Source organism: Chrysoperla carnea, chromosome 4 (assembly GCF_905475395.1).
Source record: "Chrysoperla carnea chromosome 4, inChrCarn1.1, whole genome shotgun sequence".
NCBI classification, from domain to species: Eukaryota; Metazoa; Arthropoda; class Insecta; order Neuroptera; family Chrysopidae; genus Chrysoperla; species Chrysoperla carnea.
Genome location: NC_058340.1, coordinates 25,442,802 through 25,470,585, shown reverse-complemented (window position 1 = coordinate 25,470,585; position 27,784 = coordinate 25,442,802). Strand labels below are relative to the sequence as shown.

Sequence of the window (27,784 nt, the reverse complement as noted above, 5' to 3'; positions counted from 1 at the left end):
CTTTATAAAAGATTTTTTACAAACGTTTTAATAGTGTTTGACATTGAGAATCTTAACTAGTTTTTTAATGATAATAACATCTCTAGTCTCCTTAATAAAAGTTTGTTGTAAAAAGTTAACAAACCTACCTGTATGATTGGCTGTTGTTTGAAAGTTCTGAAAGTAGTTTATACACAGAGGAATGTACCACAATATTATGCTAACACAAGATGTTGTTTTGAAGTGAGAGTTTGATCTCGTGACGTGTGTGTGTGAGTGTAATAAAAAAAAATGACATTTTTATAGAAAAATTAGGTACAGCCAAAAAAAAACTCAAAATGATAGCGCATCGTCGTCGTAAAAAACGACCTAATTATGGTATCCGTACAGTCGAAGTGGATCGTGGTGTAAATGGTTTTGGTTTTACAATATCAGGACAACAACCTTGTATACTCTCATGCATCGTAACAAATTCACCAGCTGATCAAGCTGGTTTAAAAGCTGGTGATTTTTTAATCTCTGTGAATGGTTTATCTGTATCCAAAGTGACTCACGATGCAGTCGTCCAACTGATTGGCAATAGTGTTGGTCCAATTAAAATGTCAATTGCTGAATATTATTACTCCGATAGTAGTGATGAAGATGTTAGCGAAAATTATGTTACACGAAAACCCAGGTATCCAAATCGACCACGGGTTAATAAAAAATTGGAAACTTCATTGTATACAAATTTTAAGAATAAATTAAAACCACAATGGGGTGTGAATCATGTTGAAGTACAAGAATCGTGTCCATCACCTCCAACAGTTGTAAGTCCACCAGGCTATAAAGTTTTTATTGGATATTTGGGAACGATCGAGATGCCAAATCAATTACAACCGTCGTCACGAATGCATACAGTTTCAAGTTGTATACGAAAATTTCGTCAAGAACGTCGATCACCGACAAGTGTCGTCATGATGATTCTTCCATCTTGTATTACCCTGACAAATTGTCACGAACATACGTTAGCTGTGTATCCTTCAAATCGTATCGCTTATATTAACTCCTCGGAGAAAGACCCTAGTTATTTCGGTCTAATCACTACCGCTATTAATACCACTGATGAAAATTATGCAACGCGGTATTTTAATCAATCGTGGCGACAATCACCACCACATGCTGGAGAAGACATTGATATTTCAATAAGTTGCCATGTTTTTGTTATTGATACGCGATTAGCCGCTGATCACGCTTTACATATTCCAAAATCGGAAACATTTAACATAAAATGTACGCGAGATGTTATCTCAGGCGATTGCTTGGAGTTTCCAAAATCATCGGAGTACATTGTGAATTTAGTACAAAAAATGTATGGTTTACCACGTACACCCCCACCAAATTTAAATGAATCGATTATGAAACAATCACCGATTATTCATAAAATTGGTGAGAATTTGGTAGCGAATTCACCACAACCTAGTGCATCGAGTAACAGTGATTCAGGAATTGGATTTCGTGATGATTGTGGTTTAGGTAATTATGCATAATCTTGTAAGATTAACGTTTTATTTTTGTTTTTCTCGACGGTCAATTGATGAAAAATCACGTTTTGAAAGGTTTTTTCCTTTGTAGCTATTTATGATTGTAGTAGAAAGCTTGAAAGGCAAGTTAGCTATTCTAAAAGGTACAAAGTAAGTGTCTATGCTTTTCATGAGCATTTTTTCCAGTAATTAATCATTTTAAAAGCTAGTGAACGGAAGCTAGCAGTCAAATTTTTCTCCTCTTAGGTATATATGAACCTCGCTGTACATCATTATCAATTTGAAAAAACCAAAACATTATTGAAAATAATATTTTGTATAAATATTATTGAAAAGTTTTAAAAAGGTTCAAGTTTGCACTTTTATAGGGACTTAAAAAATAGTATGAAATGCCGGAATTCGTGGAGATGGAGGTCGAAAAACTAACTTAATGTTTTTCCTTTCTAACGATTTTGATTTCATTTTATATGCTTAAGAAAGCTAAACTGGGGCTGAAGCTAGCAGACAATTAAATAATACGCTTAAAGCCATTTATAGGTTTTCCTCCCTCACAATTCTTATTAAAATTGATTAATTATATACTTAAAAAGTCCTGAAAAATAGCTTTGCACCATTTTAAAATCTTGATATGCTCAGAAAACTTTCTTAAGTAAATAAAATTAAAATCGTTTGGGTGAAAAATCATTAAGTTGGTTTTTCGATCTCCATCTCACGGATCCCGGTATTCCATACTTATATTCCCAATAAAAGTAGTTTGCATCACTTTAGAAACTTTAAGGCACCACTTAAAATTTATGATTTTCAGTAATATTTAGTTTTTTCAAATTGATAATCATACACAAGGAGTTTCGTATACATGAAAGAAGAATAAATTTGTCAGTTACAATTGTCTTTCCGAGAGTCCTTCCCTACTACTCTCTATCGTATTTATTATGGACGTTTTCTGTGCGTGAATGTCAATTTTCAATAATCCGCTGTCGAGTAGAGAAATAATAAGCCAAAAATGTTAATTGTACGATATATTATAACAAAAAAGTAGCTGGAGATGTCATTTTGTTGCATAATTATTGTGGTTTAGTTTCAGATCGAATTCTAGTCGTCGATTTTCCAGCACAATTACCATTACCAACAGTTCATAATCAATCAATTCATCCACGTCCTGCAGCTATTGATGGTTCATCGATTGCAATAAATACTCTGATTAACAGTAATCAAACAAAAAATACCTGCGAAGATGATGACCATCTACATCAGGATCGACATTTAGAGCGTAGTAAATCAATTGATAATATATCAGATCAATATTTATTTAAAACACCAAAAAGTATTGGACAGCATCACCAACAATCACGTGGAGGTTTTACATCGACATCATCTTCCGCACGAAATTATAGTCATGATGATTTGAATAGTATACAATCGGAACCGTTGATCTTAGATCATCATTATGATGATAAAGTGACGAATTTTGGTAGTTTACAAGATTTAAGTGGACTAGCGGGAAATTCAACGCAATTACAACAAAATCATCAACGGAGTATACAATTGTCAGCTGTTAGCGAACCGGATGTGCGTTCACGAGGTGGTTATTTAAATGATAATGATTGCCAGGAATCAATTTGCAGCGAAAGTACCGAAATGGTAAGTGTTTTTTTCTTGTATTTTCTTTAGTTTGGATTCCTTATTGATTATCTTCGTAAGTAAGTTTTATGATATAACATATAACAAATAACAGAGTTAATTGTTTAATAAATTTGCTTATAAAAAGTTGTACATTTGCCATCGACCTTTAATCAATTAGATCGCTAGCAAAAGCACCGGTGGTATTACTTTTAGGAGGTGTATTTTGGGTCGCTAATAGGCTTATGTAGTCGATAACAAGTTTGTAATGCTTAAAAATATTGATGCTACGAACAAAATTTTGGTATAGGTGTTCATAAAATCACCCAATTAGTTCATTTTCGATTGTCTGTCTTTGGACACGATAACTTAAAAAAGAAAAAACATATCAGAATGGAATTTTTATAGCGCGCTCAGGGTGTAAAAAGTGAGGTCGAGTTCGTAAATGAGCAACATAGATCAATTGGGTCTTGATCAAGGGGGCCTATGGACTCACCTTATGCAAACCGTTAGAGATAGAACAAAAGTTTATACGTAAAAAATGTTCCTTATAAAAAAGAAACAACTTTTGTTTGAAACATTTTACCGTAAACATCACTGTTTACCTCTGAGGGTGCAAATTATGTATTATGTATTATATGGGAATATCAGTTACGTGTGTGTGACAAGTATGTATATGTGGCTCTCTAATAGTGGCTATATTTCTTTTCTTATATGATAAAAAAACAAATGATTCCGTAATCAACACTGTCTATACATGGTATTTCAGCAATTAACTCAGTCAATTGGTTTTTTTTTTTCACTTTTCAAAGGGTTTTGGAATGCAGGGTCCATGCGAAATTATTTTAATTATGAAACAATGCTAATTGCTAATGGAATCAGTGTATTTTGAGTTAAAAGTTGCAGCGAATAATTTTTTTTTGTTCCTGCGCTTAAAATTTTAAAATGGGTCTCTTTATTTTCCCCTCCACCATTAGTAAATCTCTTCAGTTCTTTTTCGTGACAATATAGCAAGATAAACGTTGTTAAATTTGAATGGAATACTTTTTACTATCATTCAACCTTGAGATAACTAAATACCGATGCCGGGTAGTTTAATGTTTTCAAACCACACGCTGTCTTGCTGCAAAAATTTAGTCTACTAAAAATTGATTACTATTTTCGCTGAATCAAATTAGATGCTAGTCCGAATTAAGTAAGTTTTACTGTAATTGATAAATGTACCAAAGACTAGACACGAGGCATCTTTGAAAAATTTTATCAAGGTCTTCTTTTAGAAAATTTAAACGTTCTAACACCTGCCAGTTTAAAATTGATATTTTATGTTAATTTAATATTCTCATGCAAGCTATCACCCCCTACCCACTCTGTATCTAATAAAGATTTACAATTATGGCATATGCGTACGTGCAATTTAAAACTTATTTTTTTCATTGAATTTAATCTTAAATACCGCGAAAATTTGATGATCTTATTAATAATTGAGGGTAACCTCATTATTTTTTGTATGAATAATTTATTCGTGAGATATCAACGAGGGAAAACCCCAATATTATTGGTATTTTTTTTATTAACCCCAATATTATTGGATTCTCCTATAGGACCTCTGTGTACCGCTTGAGATCATGCTCTCACTTGAAGGTAGGAACACCTCTAAGTGAAAGGGGCTGTTATGTGTAAATGAAATGAAACACCAATGTGTTTCTGTCACTATGATTATTCATGGAACCCCAAAATTTATTTGTATCTTTTTCATTCACTAAATTGTATAGAAAGGGTTATTTAAATACCACGCCTTTTGCTTTAATAAATATGTTTACTTACATATTTAAAAAAAATAATTGATATTAATTAATATAATGAATATATTAATGAGTTGATTCGTTTTAATTAGTATACTTAAGTATTAAATGTTATATACATACATGTATACGATAAATATTATTATACCATACAAGATTCTCAATTTGAAGTTTAGAAAATAGGGAGGGTGAAAGTATTTACAGTCAATTTATCTGTATGTAAATAGTAATGTTTTTAATTTCGTGCTCCGATTCGAAAGCCATTCGCTGCTATTCGACAAAACGACTAGATTATGTTAATCCGTTTTTTGGGTTCAACAAAGTAGTATTAAAAGCAAAGAGTTATTTGAAGATACCAAAGGTTGGTGACGGGCTAACCCATGTTGGAATCTCTAGGCAATGCGATTCTTCGGGTCCCCTAGACAATGTGAATATCAAATGGTCTCCCCCTCTCTTTTTTAAGTTTTCGTAAATCAACTTGGTACTCCATTATGGCGCCTTTTTCGCACAAATTTGTCTTTTTCTCTTTTGATCTTTACCCAAGGCCCCTGTCCGGGATTATAGGTAGTTATTGCAGTTGTTCCGGGGTTCTAGGCAAAGGTAAGAGTCGTTGTGATGAGTATTCGAGTTCTGAAGTGTCGCTTTTGTGGATGGCAACTGACCGAAGCTTATAAAATCATCTCAAAATAGATGTTGCCAGTGTCGGAATTAGGGCCTGGAAATCTAAGCTTGTCTTAAAATCCCTTTGAGATGACAGCCCCATCAAAGAGAGATGCGTAAGTGATATGATTGTTACACAAACTGTATTATAGCCCTTTTGAACTCCATATCAATTTCAAACCTTTATCTTAAACCGTTTGGAAGTAATTTGAGGGTTGCCAAACTTTTCCCCCATTTTTGTATAATGTATATAATAATATTTTTGGTATTTCTGTATGCAATAGATAAATAAAGACATTATTTATTGTAGTCTATTACGTAATATATTTATTGTGGTTTTTCATCTGAATTAATCAAATAATAAAAAAAAAATATATTATTATATTTAAAATGGTAACTGGCACGTTGCTTGAGGTTTCATATTCTATTAAACAATGTTAATTTTCATGCACGAACAATTCAATCATTGGACTTAAAACTATTTAAAATTCGATTTCATTATGCCGAAAAAAATCACCACTTCCAAATGACAAAGCCAAATCATCACTTCTAAACTTCCTGGATTGATAGATCCAAGATTTCGGATCCAAAAATTTTAAACCTGACGCCCTACAGGTTTCTGCAAGTGCAAATAACATGTATGAGGATTTCGTCCATACAGACGTTACAAGTGGGATCATCAGAGATCTTCATGTTATAAAGGTGGTAGCTGACAGTGCCCTAACAAGAGTCTCACATCCTTATCAACTATGCTCTAGTGAGTTTCAGACGAGTACAGTCGAATGATCTAGCTGTGTTTATACATAGATTGGTCGGTCGCAGGATCTGCGCAAAGTGCCAGTTATCAAGAGGAGCTTCTCGTAGCTGGTCTTTGATTCGATAAATGACAGAGTATCTTGCTATAGGAATGGTAGTCTCAGATATCACAGGGGCGTTTAAGACGACTCCTCTCGCATCAACGAGCCCACTTCTTCATTTCCTTTAACGTTAGATTGGTACGGTACCCAGATCAGTCTGACTATGTTTTCAGTATTTTACGAGCTACGGGCGATCAGAGCTACACATACATTATGGTTATACTATGGGCTATATCGAAAGGTACTCGTTAAAAAATTTTATGACCGTGAGAACTTTTGATCAGAACGATCTGAAGAACATTTTGGGGGTGACTTGAAAAAGTTTCAATAAATATATTATATGTGTAGCTTTGATCGCTCGCAACTCGAAATCTACTCATTTAACATTTTTGTGACAGTGTGACAGTGAGAGCTTTTGATCAGAATGATTCAAAGAACATTTTAGGGTGGGTTAAGAAAAGTTTCACAGAAAGCCATTTTTCTATCTATTATTGCAGAGTTCTTTCATGAAACGTTTCGATTACCATCTTAAAATAATTATTATAAAATTTATAAAAACTTTAATTTATTTATAAAATAAATAATCCCCCACCATCGATCCCCCTACTTTTAAAAAAAGTATAACAATTAAATAATACATCACAATATTTAGTATTAATTGAAACTTCATTGAGTTTAAGTCACTTTTACTCAACAACTAAACAGTATTATATTATTTATTATTCATATTGTACCATCAGTTTTTTAAAGCATATACACGATTAATCGCGCATTATTATTTTGTATTACTAACTTAAATAAATAAAAAGGTTTATTGTGTTAATAATATGTGGCTGAGAGACATATATGAAACGAAGAGACTGATTCATTATTGTGGTGTCTCTTAAATAGGAATATTTATGACAATTATTCAAAAATATTTTCTTTTTTAAATTGTTAAAATTTCAGTTGAATAATAATAATAAAAGTTTCTTTTAAATTGTAAGTTCTTTTTTTTCAAAAATGTAAAAGTGTTGCGTGATTTTTTGTGATTTTGTTATTGCAAGTGTTATTTTATTTCGTTAAAATTTTGTTTACTAAGCAGTTTTTATTTTAATTTATTTATTTTAAGTAATGTGATGCATTTTAATTGAGTTGATTATTTTGTTAATGATAAAAGTAGTTTTATCTTTGAGTATTTTAAACAAATATTTAAATCATAGGTATATAATTAGGTATTATTATAATTTGTTAAATTTGATTGTTTGTTACACGTTTCTGTGGACCCCACCCCGGTTTATTTAATTTTACGATATTTCCTGTCTGTATTTATCGCTGAAAATATTTAAAATACATTATTTATTTTATATTCTTAAGTTTGTAATTGCTAGAAATTATCTATTTCGACAAAAATTAAAGAATAAGTGTTCGTAAGATTTTGCTGTGCTTTAGATCTTTAAAAAGTGGATTTGAAGTTTTTGAGTTTTTTCACAAATATCTCGGGAGTGATTTCTTGAACCGTTACCCTTATTATCTGTTTTAAATGGTCTACATTTCTAAACGATCATTAACATGCTTATCGAACTTTTTCAATTTGAGGGGGACATCCTTTTCATTCGATGTCAAAAGTGAATAGCTTGTGGCTACACATAGCGAATCACTGGCCAGGGGGGTGATGTGGCTACAAGCTGAATGTTAATATTTTCGAAAGCAGAGATTTTTATAAAGAAAATTTTTTTTTCGTAAACCTTATAATAAAAAGAGTTTTCCATATGGGACCAAATTAAATAGACACGCTGTATATATAATGCAGATTTTCTTTCTTTTTTATTCATTAGCTGTAGATTTGTGAAACGCAATATAAAATGTCTCCTAGCCTTTTGTGGTTTACCTTAGTATCCAGATTTTCCAATACAAATTGTGGTTATTTATATAAAATGTGATTATTTTTCGCGGTGAACAGAATAATCAGACATGATTATCTGATAATTCTATAAAAATCTAGTACATTTTGTGATAAAATGGCAAGTTTTTTGATAACGATTGAAATTATTCCGGGATGTTGCCCTCAGGACCGTAACGAGGGTACATAGCGCTGGTGGCAAGTATTTAGGTTGCGCCTTAAATATGTCGGGATCGGCTCTAACGATTTGGATGAATTACGATAAGTTTCAAGAATGTGGAGTTTTGGTTCCTTAATTAAGCACATAAATAGTAGCTAGCGAAAAACTGACATCACAGCTGACACACAGACCCAAAATTAGTAGGTTTAACAAAAAATTCCAATAAGATCGGATCAAATTTGCTTGTGTTATCAAAAACAATAATAATTTTATAACTTTATGACGTCATCGGAATCCGAAAAACTTAATGTTGCTCAATCACATCCAACTTTTATCCAATTTTGATAAACCAAGTTTGTAATCCTACTAACTTTGGGCCATACTTTTCAAATTTGTGATCAAAATTAACCTAGCTCTAATAGGTTTCAAGAATGTGGCGTCCTGGTCCCAGAATGAAGCACATAAGTGATAGCTAGCGAAAAATTGATATCACTACTGAAGAGAATGACCCAAAATTAGTGGGTTTCAAAAAAAATTCCAATAAAATCGGATCAAATTTGCCTATGTTATCAAAAAAATCGATTTTTTCAACTTTATGACGTCATCAGAATCCAAAAAATTTAATTTTGCTCTATCACATCCAACTTTTATTCAATGTAAATAAACCAAGTATGTAACCCTGCTTAATTTGGGTCATACTTTTCAAATTTGTGATCAAAATTACCCTAGCTCTAATAGGTTTCAAGAATGTGGAGTCCTGCTCCCGGAATGAAGCACATAAGTGGTAGCTAGCGAAAAACTGATATCACAGCTGAAAAGAATGGCCCAAAATTAGTGGGTTTCAAAAAAAATTCCAATAAAATCGGATCAAATTTGCCTATGTTATCAAAATTGTTTAAGAATTAAGTGGCTAACTAATCCAGTGGCAGACTTACACATTTGCCGCAATTAGGCTATTCAAATTTTATCTCTCCTATTTAACAATTTTGCACATCTTACCTACCACCCTTAGCCTTTAGTGCCCTTTTAGGACACCCCTTACCAAAACTTGTCCGATCGTTTTCATATTTTTAGCTAACGAGACACTCCTGTTCGGTGCATTCCTCACAACTCACCCTGTATAGTTACAATATTAAACAATTTAATTGCGATTGATAATAATGAAATTCACATGTGTTTTTAACGGTATGAATCATGCATAAGGATAGGATTTATATTTAGGAGGGAAAGGACGGAAATGCTTAAAAAAAAGACTCTTGATGAGTAATCCGATCTACTGATTATATCGTTTTCCTTGATCATGTGACAAAATGAAGAACATCATTGATATATTATGCTATAGTAATTGTATCCACACCTCTGATTCTCACGATTAAAAAAATATTAGGGTCCTCATTCTGAATAACAATATATTTTAGTAGATGGGTGTTACCGTGTCGCTAAAAAATATTTCAAAAACTATGTAAAACGGATATTTATATTGGATATTTTATCTTCGGTCATATTTTCTAACGAATATTTTAAAAATCATTTCCAAAAGATTTATTCATAAGACTAAGAGTTGCCCGTCCACTTTGTTGGACAGTTTCACCTTAAAAACTATCGCGTTATAAGTCGACACTTTCTTTGCCCTCACTTATTCCCCCTTTTGATGCCAATTTCATGGGATTTTAATTTTTTGGTGCGGAACCATTTAAAAAGAATAAAATACAGTCCACGTTACTTGCTGATAATGTAGCTTTCTATAGATGAAGGAATTTTTTGTAATTAGTTAAGACAACTATGGTCTTGGTCTTGATCTCACTCATTACTGATACCAAAAGAATTTTTCGAAACCGACTGGTAGTTCCGTTTAAACGAGATAAAACAAACGAACAACTCTTCAGCTCTATTATAATAGTATAGTCAAGCTTTCCTGTCACACCAGCAAATTCATAAAAGAAAAAGTCTAGAAGGTTTTTTTTTACAAGTGTAAAATGCTTCGGTAAATCACCTTTTTTGATAAAAAGTGATAATTATTTCGAAGAAATTAAAATCGATGATAAATTTTTATAACCTGTCTACAAACATTGAATAACAAGCGATTAATTAAGGAATTCGAACAAATACAAACTTTACTGAACACGAACGGAAGTCAAAGCGGACAACAAATATAAGAGACTTGTCCAGCAAAAGGGGTATACCACGGCTAGTGAGAGCGCTACATATTTAAAATCGATGATAGATTCTCTTCAAACTGCATAGTTTGCCTACAACTTCCTATAGAAGGAATAACGATCGGATCAATATCGATTCAAATCTTGGAAGTGATTGTTGAGCATTGAATCAAGCTTTGAAACCAAAGATGTCGGAAAAACGGTTTTTACAATTTTCCGGGAGGTTGTGGAAAATGAAAATTTTCGAACTTTGCTGTTAATTTAACTTTATTTCGAATCGATTGGTGAAAATCCCATATTTCTAGCATGTATAGAACAGAAAATCGTTATTTTTGGGTGGTTTTTCTCGCGCAGTCTTACAACTATCAAGCACTTAAAATACACTACAAATAAAAGTTTTATACATATTAAAAGTTGATTTTTGGTACACTTTTTGAGAGATGAAAATCGTAAAAATTTTACGAATTTTCTACTCGAAAATTGGAGGGTTTATAGAAAAATGTCTAAGATCATTATACAAATTGTTTTTTTTGTTAATTTTGACCCCAAAAAAAAAAAATTAAGCAATATCCTACCGGGTTAACCACCGGCAATCTGAACTTTACGTTCAGGATCATTTTTTAAACGAGATCCTGCAAAAATTATTCATGTTCAATGGCGGATTTTAACGGATCTAATAATTGTTTTCGTTAGCAAGTTTTAAAGTTTATCTTCAATACCAATTAGTCTATCGTCTTATACCCACAAGATCGTTCTTTCGATAACCACATTATAGCCTGCGTCGTCTAAATTGCGTTTATGCTAACTACATTTCTACATGCCATTTGATTATATAAATTAAAACAACCTTCCATCTGTCTACTATGCAACAGTTTAAACATCATATTGAATGTTTCGACTTTAAACTCTCAACAATAATAAAATATGAATGTACTACTCAGTCATAATACATAGAGTTGTCAATAAGTATAAAATACTTAATTCAATTAAATTAAATCAATTAAATAAATTGTACTCAGTGGATGAGTGATGAATGATTTGACAATTACTAAAATTATTTTTAGTCATAAAAATCATTATCCTACTATTATTTAATCATCTCTGATCTATCTATGCATTTAAGATTCACAATAAAAATATATTCTCATTCAATAACGTGTACACTGTGTCCCAGGAAAAAAATAAACTTGCTTATTATACCATGTATATATGAAATATACATAGTATATTAAGTTTAGTCTCAAGTTTGTAACGCTTAAAAATATTGATGCTATGAACAAAATTTTGGTATAGGTGTTCATAGAATCACCTAAATAGTCCATTTCCGGTTGTCTGTCTGTTGTCTGCCCGCCTGTCATCACGATAACTCAAAAACGAAAAGAGATATCAAGCTGAAATTTTTATAGCGTGCTTAAGATGTAAAAAGTGAGGTCGAGTTCGTAAATGAGCAACATAGGTCAATTGGGTCTTGAGTTCCTAGGACCCATCTTGTAAACCTTAAGAGAAACCTTAGAGATAGAACAAAATTTCAACTATAAATAATGTTCCTTATAAAAAAATAAACAACTTTTGTTTGAAACATTTTTTCGTAAACATCTCTGTTTACCCGTGAGAGCGTAAATTATGCGCAAATTTTGGAAATTTCTGTTCTTATTGAACTTTGGTACTTCGAAATGAAGTACGTGTTGCACATGAAAAACGTTGCTTTAACTAACACTGGACGCACGCTCTTTGATTATAAAATTAAATCATAGTAAATAAAAAATGGTTTGAGACAAAAGTTTATTTTACTTTTTTCATAAAAATTCATTCTTTAAGAGGGTCAAATTGGGGATGAAAGATTATATGAAACTCGTTTGTATGAAAATTCGTCACTTTTGAATTAATTGCTTAACCGATTTAAAAAATTATTTCACCTATAATAAGTTACAATGCAGAATTTCTGAGATATCGCAATGTTTGGTTCGATTTTAGTCCGTATCTCAAAAACTATTCGACTTATATACTGAGTTTTACCCCTTTGAAAAAAATTTTGGTTTTAGAATTTGATGAAACTCGGTAGATGGGGAAATTTTGATCGATTTTAGTCCGTATCTGAAAAACTCTCAGATATCCATTGAAGTATGCAGATAATCTTCATCCTTATCTAATTTCAATAACAAAAGAAATATTCAAAATACAGCCGTCTTGAAATCAACTTTTGTGTAACGTTTCTAGAGCTTTTATAAAAAAACCCAGAACATCCTGTATTAAAGTAAATGTCCAACGATAAAATATGATCTGTTGAATACCAAACAATAAATATACAAACATTATTCATTAGTATTAATTAATATACAAGGTCATTTTAATAAATAACTGGAAAAAAAAAGTTTTTTATCCTAGTAATAGTTTGCTCTCTATACTTCCATAGCTCCAGTCACCAACTTGTCTTAGATCTTTATGATTTTATAAAATTTTTAAATAAAATATCAATTCTATGTCAAGTATATTTTAGTACAAAATAAAATGACTCAATTTCAAATTTTTATGACTGTTATTTAATTCTTTATTACGTGTGTTCCAATCTTCTCGTTACACCCGGTATATAATTAACGTTGTTTGTGACTACTTCTTATAAATTTAAAATTTAGTTCTAAGTTTGTAACGCTTAGAAATATTGATGCTGTAAACAAAATTTTGATAGAGGTGTTTATAAATACACCTAATTTAAGCCATTTTCGTTAGTCTATCAATATCAAAATTTTACTTATCTTCAGCACGATAACTCAAAAACGAAAAGAGATATGGAGCTGAAATTTTTATAGCGCAGTCAAGACTTAAAAAGTGAGTCTGAGTTCGTAAAGGAGCAACATAGGTCAATTGATTCTTGGGTCCGTAGCATAACCGTAAGGGATAGTACAAAAATTTAAATACAAAAAATGTTTGTTATATATAAAAATAAACAACTTTTGTTTGAAACTTTTTTTCGTAAATATCTTTATTTTCCCGCGAGGGTCCAAATTAAGCAAAACTTTCCAAAAGTTTCCATTTGCTCAAACCTATAAAAGATAGAAAGTTAAAAAATTGTAGGTAGCTTCAAATAGTGAGTCTATTGATTCTAAAATCGTATTAAACCAATTCAAAAAACGAATAATTTTCGATATTTTCGGAGAAAAATGACCATTATTTTATTCTACATTAATCTTTTTGTTTTTTATTTTTTTAAACTTATCTTATTTATAAAAATAATACGAGCACTAATATTCAACACTGTCTATATAGGATATTTCAACAATTAACTCAGTCAATTGAATAATTTCACTTGTTATGTTATTTAATTACGCATTAATAATTTACCCCTTAAAAAGTTAATGGCCTGAATCCATTTTATTCTTAAAGAATGTTTATACATTTCCGATGTCCACACCCAGATTATATCAAAATCTCTTTATATAGGGTTGTTCAATAAGATGTTACCATTTATATGGTAATATATTATTTTTAATTTACCCTGGTGGTAGTCTAAAGTCAGTCGGGTGGCCACATTTAGTCTACAACGTATAACCATATAAATTGTAAAATTTTGCTTAACAACTCTGTATGTAATAATGAGAGTTGAAAAAAAATGTTGGTACAAATGTTCATAAAAGCTCTTAAAAAGTCCATCAAGTGACCTGAAGTCCGCGAACAAGTAAAATCGGACATTGTGGCAAGCGAAAAATTTATCTTTTAAAACGTTAGACATAGAAGATAAGTCTAAAAACAAAAATTGTTTGTTTTAGCAAATCAATAATTTTTGAAATGAGATGATGATTATATCATCAATCCTGCAGAGTATTATAAACTTTCGATTAAATTTAATATACCCTCACATATATTACATATCAATGTAGGGTCTACCTACAAATGAAAATTTAGAATTTAAAAATTAAATAAAAGCAAATAAAGAATGTAGATAAAAACACTTTTTCACCTGTATATCATGAACACATGTTTACATTTGATTATTTTATTATGATAATATGAACATAACTATATTTTACTTCCATGTACAAGTTGCATGAAGTAAAGAGGTTCTTTTGTTCATACACTCTCAACACACTCTTCGCATCCTCATGAAGAAACAAAGTCATTAGATTCTCTGCGACATGATATCAGGAATAAATTTGTCAATTACTATTATTCGATATCAGATTTGCTCGTCGGCAAATCAATAAACTTATGTGGAAGCCCTTAATAATAATACAGTGGAATCTCAATAACTCGAACCTCATTAAGTCGTAATCCTCAGTAAATCGAAAAAAAATGTCGATTACTTTCGGTGAACCACTAAAAATACGCGGTAGTTCGAATTATTTAGACTTTGTAATTCTTTGAGCAAAATGTTATTTCCCTGCAAAATTTCAAAAAGCAAACTCCGTAAGTTGTAGCTGGTAAAATATAATGTCGTAGTAGTTAGTAAAATATAATTTTGCCTTTCTAAGTCGAAATTACTGTAAATGGAGCTATATGATTCTGTCGAGGCCAGAAGAAGTGCAGAAAATTTACAGCTTTTCCACCGATTTCGTCTAAAGTTTCGGACACCAAACTTTCTATATTTGACTTCTGCAGCTGCAAATAAGTATGGAAGTTTCATCGTCCTCCATATAAGCTCTGCAAGTGGGACCATCAGAGATCTCCAAGTTATGAAAAAATGGTAGTTCTGCCAGGAGCCCATTCCTCTTCTCAACTGTAATCTAGTTAGTTTCAAACGAATGCATTCAAATAGCCTAGCTATAGTTATACTCAGTTTCACCTGTTGCATGCTCCATGAAAAAGCTCAGTAATAAAGCTGGGTTTGTCGTAGCCACTCCATTCTTTTGGGAGTTCTAGTCTCATGTAAAAAGGGCGTTTGAGATGATCCCTCTCATACCAACAAGTTGGCAGTCACGCCAGTATAGACCGGCATCCACTTTAGCCTAGATATATAGATATATAGATGGCTATATTATTCAGTACTAGAGGGCTTAGCTCCTCGAAGCATTCGTAGACTCGATTAAAGTTTTGAAATCTCAAAAGGACGAAATGCGGTCTAACTATCTGAAAAAAGTATTTCAGATCTGGGCATTTACTAACAGAGCGAAGATTTTTGGTTTAAAGCGGGAGTCCATAACGATAAAGTTAGCTATTCAGATTTTGTGGGAACTCCTTTTCTATTTTCTCCATACAGTTTTAGAAAATCAACCCGTAAACGGAGTGTATACATGGAAGTTGTGTAACTACCACACCAAAGTTTTTTTTTTTTATAATGGAAATATATTTTATTGTGTATATTGGAGCATGAGAAATTTCGATGGATGATTGCGTACAGTTATATTATTATACTGATATTATATAACAATAAAACATATAATGATATTCTGTTAACCCATTTTTCTTTTTTTGTTGTTGTTGTTTTTGTTAAATATGATTTTTTGATAGAATCTCTAAAATGTAAAATATATACACAAATCTATTTAGAAATATTTTACAATTCTCATGAAATTATATTATTGTCAATTGTCTTTTATAAAATTCTTTTTTAAATGTAACTATTGTTGTACGTATAGTTTGACAAAATACTGATAGCAAACGAGAATCAATACATACAGAGTGCTCGAGAATTTTGAAACTATAAAAAATCGCTAGATTGAAACATCATGTGTCTTTCTCACTTTTATCTTGTAGGCCATCTTTTGAGGGAAAAAACGGTGGCTAGCTAAACGGTGGCTAACTCAAATCATTTAAATGGTGTAATTGTGGCCATTCGTACCTTAATATGCAGTTTCGAAGTTTTGAAACTATTAATTTTAGAACAAAAAAATCGATAATTTGTACTAATAATATAAGAAGATTTGGCATTACACTTCCTAGGTAATCGTTGCTTATAACATTTCACTCAATTATTTTTACCCCTGCAGTTCTCTGCGTTTTGGGAGCCCATTTTTTTCTTACTTACAATAAAAAATACACTGTTTGGAAATAAAGTTAATTTTTATACCCTTATACAATCAAGGTATACTAAGCTTAATCCCAAGTTTGTAACGCTTAAAAATATTGATGCCATGAGAAAAATTTTAGTATAGGTGTTCATAAAATCACTTAATTAGTCCAATTCCGCTTGCCCACCCCTCATCATTTTTATATCATGCTTACGCCGTAAGAAGTGAAATTCTAAATTATCAACATGGGTCAATTGGATTTTCTGTAGGACCCATCTTGTAAATCGTTAGAATTAGAACAAAAGTTTAAGTTTAAAAACTGTTCCTTATAAAGAAATAAACAACTTTTGTTTGAAACATGTTTCGTAAACATCACTGTTTACCTGTGAGGGTGCAAATTAGGACAATACTTTTGTGTGCATTTTCTTCAAATCTATAAAAAACAGACAGTGGAAAATTTGCAGGTAGCTTTAACTAGTGGTCTTGATAATGGCTGTATAGCAGTAGCTAAAGCCAATTTAAAAAACACAAAAAAAACTAGTGGTCTTGTTAAAGATAAAAACTAATACAATTCTAGAAAATACTTTGAAAGCCGAGTTAAATGGCGAGGCCGCATAATTGTGTTGTTTTTTTGCACTTGACTAAGGCGTTTTGGACTAAACAATGTTGTAATTTTTTTTCGAAATTTTCGATAGTCTCGAATTTACACTTGTAGGTACCTGTAAGAAAAGCCAAGTATATAATATTTCGGAAACCTTAGACACGTCCATTATTAGAGAAATCTCCGTTGAGAAGCTCTCGACCTCAAGCTCAAAACCCTTTAAACGCCCTTTGCTTCCAACAGAATCCGTCGCCGAATTAAAGGATCTAAGTCCTCTATGTCCTGTCTCTCTTATTCAATAAGAATTAAAGTTGACTTTAAATGTAGACGTTTCTATGCCTGAAATGATTTCTTAAAAACTCTGTGAAAAGAATAGGAAGTAAAATCGATATATATATTTTTACCAGAAACTTGAAAGTGAAATCTTTTCTTCTTCTTGGGCTTGTCTAAAATGATATCCTAATCTATAGTAAGGCTCTATAAGACCGGGAAGGAGGCGTGGATATCTCTTTTTATCAGGAACTCGATGATAATTTGGCGCCACCAAAGCAGCAAAGCATAGCGTGTATTTACACCTGTCTGCATTGCATGACTTATTTTATATTTCAAGGAAATAAAAATAAAATCTTATCAGCCATGTTATTATTCGTTCAAACCTCACCCAAATAGATAACTTAGAATGCCAATACCACTTAATTAATGATTCATAATTTTATGAAGATACCATCAAATCCATATTGAAATTATTGTTCATATTAAAGATTAATCAGAGAGAGTAATCAGAGTTATGTTTGTTGTAATCGGGAATATGTTTTATATCAGTGTTAGATTATTATACGAAGTGTTTATTACATATCAATACGATTGTGCGAATATTTACTGCGGCAATAAATTCGATAAGTATATTGCAGAAAATAGAAAATGTGCTTTACTTTAAATTATGTTGATAGAACTTTTAAGGTAAATAAATAATATGTCGTTTAATTGAATATATTTACTACTAGTGCAAAAATTCCCAAGATCCTATGTGGGGACCTAGAGGAAAATATCCTCAAATGATCCTCCTAAGAAAATGTAATTTATAGTCAAACTAAATTTTATGAAGTCATCAAAATTCGAAAAATTTAATTTTGCTCTTTCACATCCAAATTTTATCCAATTTTGATAAATCAAGTATGAAAATTTACCTAGCTCTAACAGGTTTTGAAAATGTGGTGTCCTGGTTCCGGAATCAAATAAATGATAACTAGCGAAAAACTGACATCACAGCTGAAAAGAATGACCCAAAATTAGTGGATTTCAAAAAAAATTCCAATAAAATCGGATCAAATTTGCCTATATTATCAAAAAAATAGAATTTTTTTACTTGAAGACGTCATCAGAATAAAAAAAATTTAATTTTGCTCTATCACATCCAAATTTTATCCAATTTTGATAAACCAAGAATGTTATCCTACTAAATTTAGAATAAAAAAAATTTAATTTTGCTCTATCACATCCAAATTTTATCCAATTTTAATAAACCAAGAATGTTATCCTACTAAATTTGGGTCATACTTTTCAAATTTGTGATCAAAATTAAACTAGCTCTAATTGGTTTCAAGAATGTGGAGTCTTTGTCCCAGAATTAAGCATATAAATGATAGCTATCGAAAAACCGACATCACAGCTGAAAAAAATGACCCAAAATCAGTGGGTTTCAAAAAAAAAATCATGAAATCGGATCAAATTTTCCTGTGTTATCAATAAATCGAATTTTTTAATTTTTTTTCTAACGTCAATTAATGAGCGCCTCTTACATGATTCGATTCTTTGCTAACTTTTTGTTTTGCGTCTCTATTTCTTATGCGTCGGTGGCTTTTGCCTTCTTTCCCACGTCCTAGTTACGGACCTGACTGGCTCAACCTTGATTCCTTCTTCTCGATAGTAAAGGTGAACAATCACGTCATAACCTGATTGACACTTCAGATCACGTAACAAAAAACATGTTTATTTTTAAAATTGCCAACTGTTGAATATGACGTAGATACTAGAAAAAATGTAAACAAATAAAAATTTATGCAGAAAATATCCTTGAAATGGTCAGATAAAATTAGATAAATCCACAAATTTACATAAAAAAATATAAATCGAAACATGAAAAATGCATCACATGAATTTTAAAATATAAATTTTTTTATATAGGGTGTCTAAAAAATTTTCTGTTTTTAAATAAATGTAAATTATGTAATTGAAAAATATTTTTAATTTAATAAAAAAAAAAAATCATGACTAATAACAATAATTTTGAAAGTGTAACGGAAGAAAGACGTAAATCAATGGGTGCTATTCGATATTTACCACCCATATGTGGTCATAATAATAATTTACCATTTAATTATTGTGCACCTGATAATACATTTTCAAGATGGCGTAACACATCGTTACGTAGCTTATCACATCGACATCGATCATCGTTACGATATTCGGAATATATAACATTATCGTTAACACAGGTATTAAACATTTTTGTATTGATAGAAATATTGGAATTATTTAGTGTTTAGAATTAATTGTTCAGATCCAATTTTTTTGCCTAATTTAATCAGTCAGCACTCGTGTAAACCGTTCGATAACCTTTAGTCGCGTGATGAGAGATTTGCTCACGCTTTGTAAATCATAATCTCTACATATAGTACGATAAATAAACCTAGAATTTATTGATTCTTAAGAAAAAATTATTTGCTGGGTGTAAGTGAAGGAGGTTTAAATCGTAAGTAAATCAGATAGAATAAAATAACTTTTAAAAGATTTTAAAAAGATCAAAATGCTAAAGTAACTCGAAATTTAAGATATGCACCTCCCCTCTCCCTCTGCAGGTTTTTGCAAAAAAGCGAGCGATTTATTTCATTTTCCTTTATTAGCCGATTTTTGATACATCTTTTACTGTTGGTACTATTATGTTTGTGTCCTACTTTCATAGTAAAGAAGTATGTCACCTCATTTATGGATAATTTTAACTAGGCATCTGCTGACTCAATTATGAACAGCTCCTTAATTAATTCCAATTTATACAAATTCCTAAAATAATTTAAACAGAATTTTAAAAATTTACTTTTACCTTTCTAATGTAGTAATGTAACCCTGCATATTCTTACAACAGTCCTGATTGCTTACAAAACCGTATTACCCAATTAAAAAGTAACTATATTTTTTAAAATTTAATTGCTCATAAATTAAATATTAGATCAAAATTGTGTATAAAAATAAAAATCACGATAACATTTGACTTTGTAAATTTAAAAAGATTTGCAAAATATTCGTTTTTTTAATGGTTTGTTTTAAATTTTTTAATTTTTGATTATAAAATATCCTGTAATTTTAAAATATTAGCATTTTAGGAAATCAAAAACTAATTTTTATTTTTATAATGACTTCTATAGTATTCCTCGATATTTTAAATTGAAAGTTTTTAGTAAAATAAAAGCTTATTTCTTAAACTAAAAAATGTATGTATATGAAATATGGTGGAAGCAATGGGAAAATCAGGTCATTCTTACCATAAATATGCAAAATTTAAGTTCGATTTTAATTTTTATATAAATGTATTCCCCATGATCGGGGTCTCTGTTATTTTAGCAGATATGGAAGAAACAAAACACCGTTTCCTGTCTCTATTTTGTTACGAAAAAATATCATTAAATAAAAATTGAACTTTTAAATCTCCTTGAACTTATTCTTATCGAGATATATTTGCACGATATATTGCAAATAATTCACATTTTATTTGAGCATTAAGGTTGTACGGCCACTAGATCAATGACATGTATAGATTAAATATGATTCTTTATAATATACTGTTTTGGATTTTTAACAAATATTCCATATGGATTATCAGCTCTTGGTAGAAAAAAATAATCTATTTTTTACTGTCTTCCAGTGATAGAAGACAATTGTTTTCGCTTGTTAGGCTATGCGTTAATTCGTTATTACAATTGTCTGTTGCTTGTGACTATGTATGACCTTTATTATTGGCAAACTGTAAAAAATTAATTATTTTTTTCTGTTGATCTATTTGGTATCAATCAACTATCGTACATTGTAGAAAAACTATAAAAAAGTCTTCTGACGTTTAGTTTTGATGATAATATGCTATAAATAGTTGAAAATTCGTATATTCATATAAAACTTTTTAAAAAACTCTCTTTGGCCACTCATAATGAATATGTTGATAGTCACCATACAACCTTAATAAAGAAAAAATTTTATTTAGACTTATTTAAAATCAAAACGGATTTTCTGATAAAATCTACCACAAATACAAAGATTAAAAAAATAGTTATTTTGGAAGAACCTCCGTATAAAGATTTTTTTTTAAATAGGAAACAATAAAATTTCCTTTCACTTCCAATAATTATTGAAAGAAAAAATGGTGAAAGTTTATAATGAAAATACAATGAAATATTATTTCATTTGATTTTTGTTATCAGATGAGACAAAAAGCGCAAGGTTTTGCTTGCTATAATAATTTGGTAAAGCCTCGCTCCTTTTTTTATCCTAAAATTTGACTACTAAAAATTAATTTCAATTTTTTTTCAATTTTCAGTTAGAAGATGTTAATGAAAATAAAACTGGTCGAGTTGCTAATTGGGCTGTGAGTTTTGATAAATTACTCGAAGATGATAAAGGACGTGAAGCATTTACGGTATGATTTAGCACTTAAAACAATTTAAACTAAATTCTAGTTTAAAATATTTATTATGTTTACAGGAATTTCTAGAAAAAGAATTTTCCGCTGAAAACATACATTTTTGGGTATCATGTAAAAATTTCCAAAATATTAAATCATCAACGGAACGTGTTAAAGAAGCCCAGCTAATTTATAATAAACATCTATGTAAGGGTGCAGTAGAACCTGTGAATGTTGATTCACAAGCACGAAATATCACACAAGATGCTTTGGTGTTAGCGGATACGGATCTTTTTGTTCAGGTAAGCTAATATATATTTAATAATAATAATACATAAGAGGGATAACGCAAATGAGTCCCTAGCATCTAGACCAAGGGATCCTCTGTGCTTTCCTTGAGAACAACCTGACGCCCTGCAGGTTTCTGCAGGTGCAAATAACATGAATGAAAGTTTCTTCGTCCTCCACACAGGCCCTACAAGTAGGATTGTCAAATAACCCCATTTTATAAAGTTGGTAGTTCAACCCAAAGTGTTCTGTCAAGAGTCCCACCACCCTTTTCAACTGCGTTCTAGTGAGCTTCAGGCGAGCACAATCGAATAGTTAGCTGTGGTTTTTCAAAGTTTAACCTGTCGCATTTCCTGCGCAAAGTCCTCGTAATCAAGATGGGCTTGTCGTAGCCATTCCTTGATATGCATTATTAGCAAACGAAGACTATCCATTTACGCAGCGTTTAATATTTGGCACTTATTTTTATACTCTGGGCAGTATAAAAACAAATACTTATGGTCCTTCATTTTTTTTACTATATACAGTTATTTTTGGGATTTTTTCGTTGGTTATGCATACAAGTTCCTGCATATTTATCTATATCAAACCACAGTGTCCGGGCTTCGCGACTATCTTTGCGGTTTTGCCAATCCACCTTTTGTTTCATCGAGATAATTGAATCTACATTTTTTTTATCACACTAATTGCGCCTGGATTTTTATTGCCAAGATTTCGGCCCCTAGTAGCGTGCTTGCCAAAGAATTAGACTTTCATACATACATCATAAAAAAATTTCTCTTCTTTTTGCTTGGCCGTTAGTGGAAAACTTCCCTGACTGATGAATTCGTGTAGTTTAATTTTCTATCTCCTTTGATGTAATAATTTTTTGTTATAGGCACAAAAACAAATATTCAATTTAATGAAATTCGATTGTTATCCACGTTTTTTAAAATCGGATTTATACAAAAAATGTTTGGCAAATGACGATAATCGTCAAAACAAAAGTGAATCTGATGTCCATAACTCTGCAAAATGTTCATCTACTAGTAAGGTAAATTGATCCTGTCATTTAAAAGTTGCAAAAACTAACGAATTTTTTATTTTTTCAGTTAAAAAAATCGCTGAGTAATGCCGAAGATCGTCGACGAAAATCTCTATTACCATGGCATAGAAAAAATCGTTCAAAATCAAAAGATCGTGGTGAAATGGAATATTGTCATCCGAACATAACAACTCGTAATATGAGCCAAATGCAATCGAATGATTCGTTACAAAGTAAACCGGATTCGTCGGAACAAAATGATATGTATAATAGTCGAACTTCGTTAACTAGTTGGGATGTTACGGTAAGAATTCCAATACAGCCTGTCACTTTTTTATGAAAATGATAATAATATGTTAATGTTAGAGAAAAATTATAGCAATGATGTAGCTATAGGATTCAGTCGAGGTCTGACTACACGCAAAAAGCCCACGGCTTCTCCGCCGGAATTGCTTAGACGGTTGATGGATCCAAGGTTTTGGACCAAACATTCCAAACCTAACGCCCTGTAGGTGCAAATAACATGTATGAAGGTTTCATCGCCCTCCATACAGGGCCTCCAAGTGGGATCATCTGAGATCCCCATGCTATGAAGGTGGTAGTTCAATCGACAGTGTTATATCAAGAGTCCACCACCCTTCTTAACGGTGCTCTAGTAAGTTTCAGGAAAGCACAGTCGAATGGCATAGCTGTGATTATACACAGTTTATTTTGTCGCATGTCCTGCGCAAACTCCCAGTAAGCAAGATCGGCTTGTCTTAGCCATTTTTTGATTCGGTAAATTACGGAACATCTTGCTATGGAAATGAGAGGCTCCTAAACTCTCAAAAAGATTGACTCTACTTAGGGTATTGACATCTTTTGGCATGTCTGGATAGCTGGCTGACTCTAATTTTCTTTCTTTGTATCGGGATATAACACCATTTATCCTGTCAATGTAGCTCGGCGAATATAGCCCCTTTAATAGTTGTTTCGAAATTTATAACTAAATCTTCCAAAAAAACAGTACTTATGTGAGATATTGAACCCTAATCAACTTTGAAGGAGCCTAGAAAATATATTATAATACGCTTCATTTTGATTAGCTAGTTTGCTACCCTTAGTCTCTTTAGAAATATAACTTAAAAAATTTGTAACTAAATCCTTAACTTTCGATTGAGCCAATTACAAATACATATTAACACTCCTCCCCATATTAACGCGACTGCCAGGCTAATTTGCTGGCTATTTGGCCTTTTGACTGTATAAAATTATTTCATAAACAACTTTTAATTTTTAGGATGATTCAAAAAGTATTGGAGGCAACTCATCAGTAAATAATTATGGAATAAATCGTAACGCATTTTGTCGAGTAATATTAACTGATGGTGCGACAACTGTAGTACAAATTCGCGCATGCGAAACAATACGTGAAATGATAAATCGTTTGTTAGATAAACGTGGTTTATCATATCAAAATTTCGAAGTATTTCTAAAATCAAAATCATCAAAACCAATCGATTTAAATAAATCATCGGCCGATTTGGCTGGATGTGAGGTGATCGTTGAACATCGTATTGTATTTAAATTGGATTTACCAAATCGTAAAATTATTTCGGTGAAATCGAAACCAACAAAAATTTTAACAGATGTATTACGACCCATTCTACATAAATATGGTTATAAGTTGGAATTAGTACGAGTTTTCGAATCGGCAAAATGTGAACGATTAATGAATGTTCATGTACCTGTTACGGTTGTAGATGGTTTTCGTCTATCGATACAAATGTGTAATAATAATAATAATAATTCGTTGGCATCATCGACAGGTAAAATATATTCTTTCCAAATAAATACATTCACATTAACAAATTGAGTAGATGAGTGATATCGAATTTGCTACATTACCCATTAAAATGTAAAAATACACTTGATATCATAACAAAATTTAAATTAAAATTGATTAAAAACGAAAAAGTATAAGCATTCAAAGATTATTGCCCGTCTTTTTCTTGCAAAATAGTTTTTTATATGTATGTAATCTCTATTGCGATACTAAACAATAATATCACTTTGAAAATATCTGCCTCTTTGTGATAAAGTGATAAAAAAATATATTCAACATTCCAATTGACGTTAAAAGTGGGGCATTTTAGTTTATATTTGATCAAATTAATTTATTTTTAGATATGGCATCGTCGTACCAAGACTCAACGGAACATCTTTCGAAACCAAACACAACTTCAATTCAATCGTTGAATGAAATAACTAATAAAGTTTTTGAGGATTTACGTCAAGGACAATGTAATAGAATACCACATATGCCATCGGATCACGATTCACTAAAGGTACAAATTATATTATTATGCATTTTCGAATTCGATATTTCTTGATTCAGTATCGATTGTGAGCTATATCTCATAAACTACAAATCTACCATTAATACGTTTTTTTTCTTATATTTTATAGTCGGATGATGATTGGGGCTCTGAACACTCATCAAATTTTGCTAAAAGTATATCATCACGATTACATCGGCACAATTCGGCAAATGGAAAAAGTAAAAAATCTGAACGAAATAAAGGAAACCATACAACGTCTACTCACAGTAGTGCAGATGATTTACGATCTGATTTCAGTATTAAAAAACCGCTTATAGCTATTTTAAAACCTGGTATTAAATTACAAATGACGCATCATAAAACCTCTGAAAGTGATGGTAAGTAATAAAAAATTGATTGAATTTTAAAATAATTTAAAAAGATTAGATCTGAAAAAATTACAATACTATTATCTGGATAAGAGATATTCTGAATCAAAGAAATAAGCACCAATTAGCAAACAAATAATTGCAACGTTTCGCTATTTAATTTATAGCTTCTTCAGGCTCTATACAAAAAAACATATACATAAATTATTAATAACACTGATTCAAAAAGACAGTTTTAAATCGAGTGCACTTTTATATACAAATTCATCATACCTAAAGCGAAACTATCCAGAATATCTCTTATCCTGGTAATAGTATTGTAATTTAAAATCTCAGACTTTTACGGTTGAAATTTGTGATATTCACGATTTTCCCCAGAAGAAAATCGTAAAATTGCTATACAATTCTGAATCCTAAAAGACCGTATCTTTACTGTTAATGAGGCCTGAATTAAAATTGTTAATTTTTGTTTACAGAATTATACGAAGGCTTAAAACGAGCTCAACGTTTTCGTTTAGAAGATCAACGTGGCACAGAAATCAATTTCGAATTACCTGATTTTCTAAAAGACAAAGAAAACTCTAATAAAAAGAAACTAAATTACAATGAATCTGAGTTACTTGCATCGAAATTTTACGATACTGAACATCGTATGGACAATCATGATCGAACATTCTATAATGTTCGTAATAAGACACAACAAAAAAGTGATTCAGTAGCGACTTCATCCTCATCAATGGATGATTCTTCCCCGTCCAAATTATCATTACCGCCATCTATTCCTACCACTAATGACAATTTATCACATGATACAGAACCTCCGCCTTTACCGCCCAAACCTAAAGTGTTACCAATTAAACCGTCCAATTGGAAGAAATTATCACCAACAAAATTAGTAACACAACCGCAGCCACAGCAACAAACAGAAGCCAAAGGAAATTCAACTACGTTTTTGGAACAATCAACGAGTAATAGCAGCAGTTTTGTATAGAATTTATTTTAAAACATTGATCGGTAAAGAAAAATGGGTTAATAGTGTGGTAATAATGGGGTAATACTATGCAATGATGAAATTTGCGCATGTAATGGGCAATTAGTTATTTGTCGGGCGGAAAAAATTGCGGAAGGAGAATACTTGCATGAATAAATTAAAATTTAAAAAAATGTGAAAATTATGTCTTATATTCATTTCGTTTGACTTTCGATGATTTCCATGTTTGTTTCTATTTTTAACTTCTCGTAGGGCAAATTGAAATTTTCAATATATCTTCATAGCCAGGACAGTGAATTAACACCAATTTTAGATTGATGTTTGTGCGTATTCGTTCGTTCGCTTTTATACGTTCACGAAATGGAAGATGATAACGTTATCGTATTTGCCCCAACCGTTGTGTAATAATATCAAGATACGCTGAAAATATTGACAAAATAGAAATTAAGACTACTTCGTAATTTATTAAAATAATACCCATGATGTACAGTAATGAATCGTCTCTGAAAAGTTTCTCTAAAGATGTATTTTGAGCGTCAAATTAGGTCATGTGGTCTATTTAGGTCGTGCTGCCATCTGAAAAAAAAATTAGTAGCGTTACATCGTAAAGAGCTACACTCGAGATATCGACTTTCGATATTAATAACTTTTTTGTAGCTCATATTTACAATTTAACTTAACTTTATCAGTTAAGTAGAACCCTAATTTAACACTCAACGCCAGCGTAAAGCGTCATCATGAGGTTATATCCTAATTGACCAAATGTCACTGCGAACAATTATGTACGAAATTCGCATTTTTCATTACTATGTATTATCATTATCCGTCTATTTTTAACATAATCTGTAAATAATTATAATTCATTTTTTTAAACGATCAGTGTGAATTTTATTTTTGTATAAATTTTTTAACAAATTTACATAATTTATATATTATTTTTT

The 27,784-nt window shown here is 31.2% G+C and overlaps 1 protein-coding gene across 1 annotated transcript; it reads left to right on the top strand.

Annotated features, from left to right (window-relative positions):
* Nucleotides 1-159: 159 nt before the first annotated feature.
* LOC123298216 (regulator of G-protein signaling loco) lies at nt 160-27,716 on the top strand. Its single transcript, XM_044880164.1, has 10 exons — nt 160-1,494; nt 2,581-3,143; nt 21,768-21,866; nt 21,932-22,153; nt 23,017-23,172; nt 23,231-23,467; nt 24,443-24,971; nt 25,330-25,490; nt 25,612-25,861; nt 26,329-27,716. Exons 1-10 carry the CDS (start codon nt 318-320, stop codon nt 26,841-26,843), a joined length of 3,909 nt encoding a protein of 1,302 aa, XP_044736099.1. The 5' UTR covers nt 160-317; the 3' UTR covers nt 26,844-27,716.
* Nucleotides 27,717-27,784: the final 68 nt, after the last annotated feature.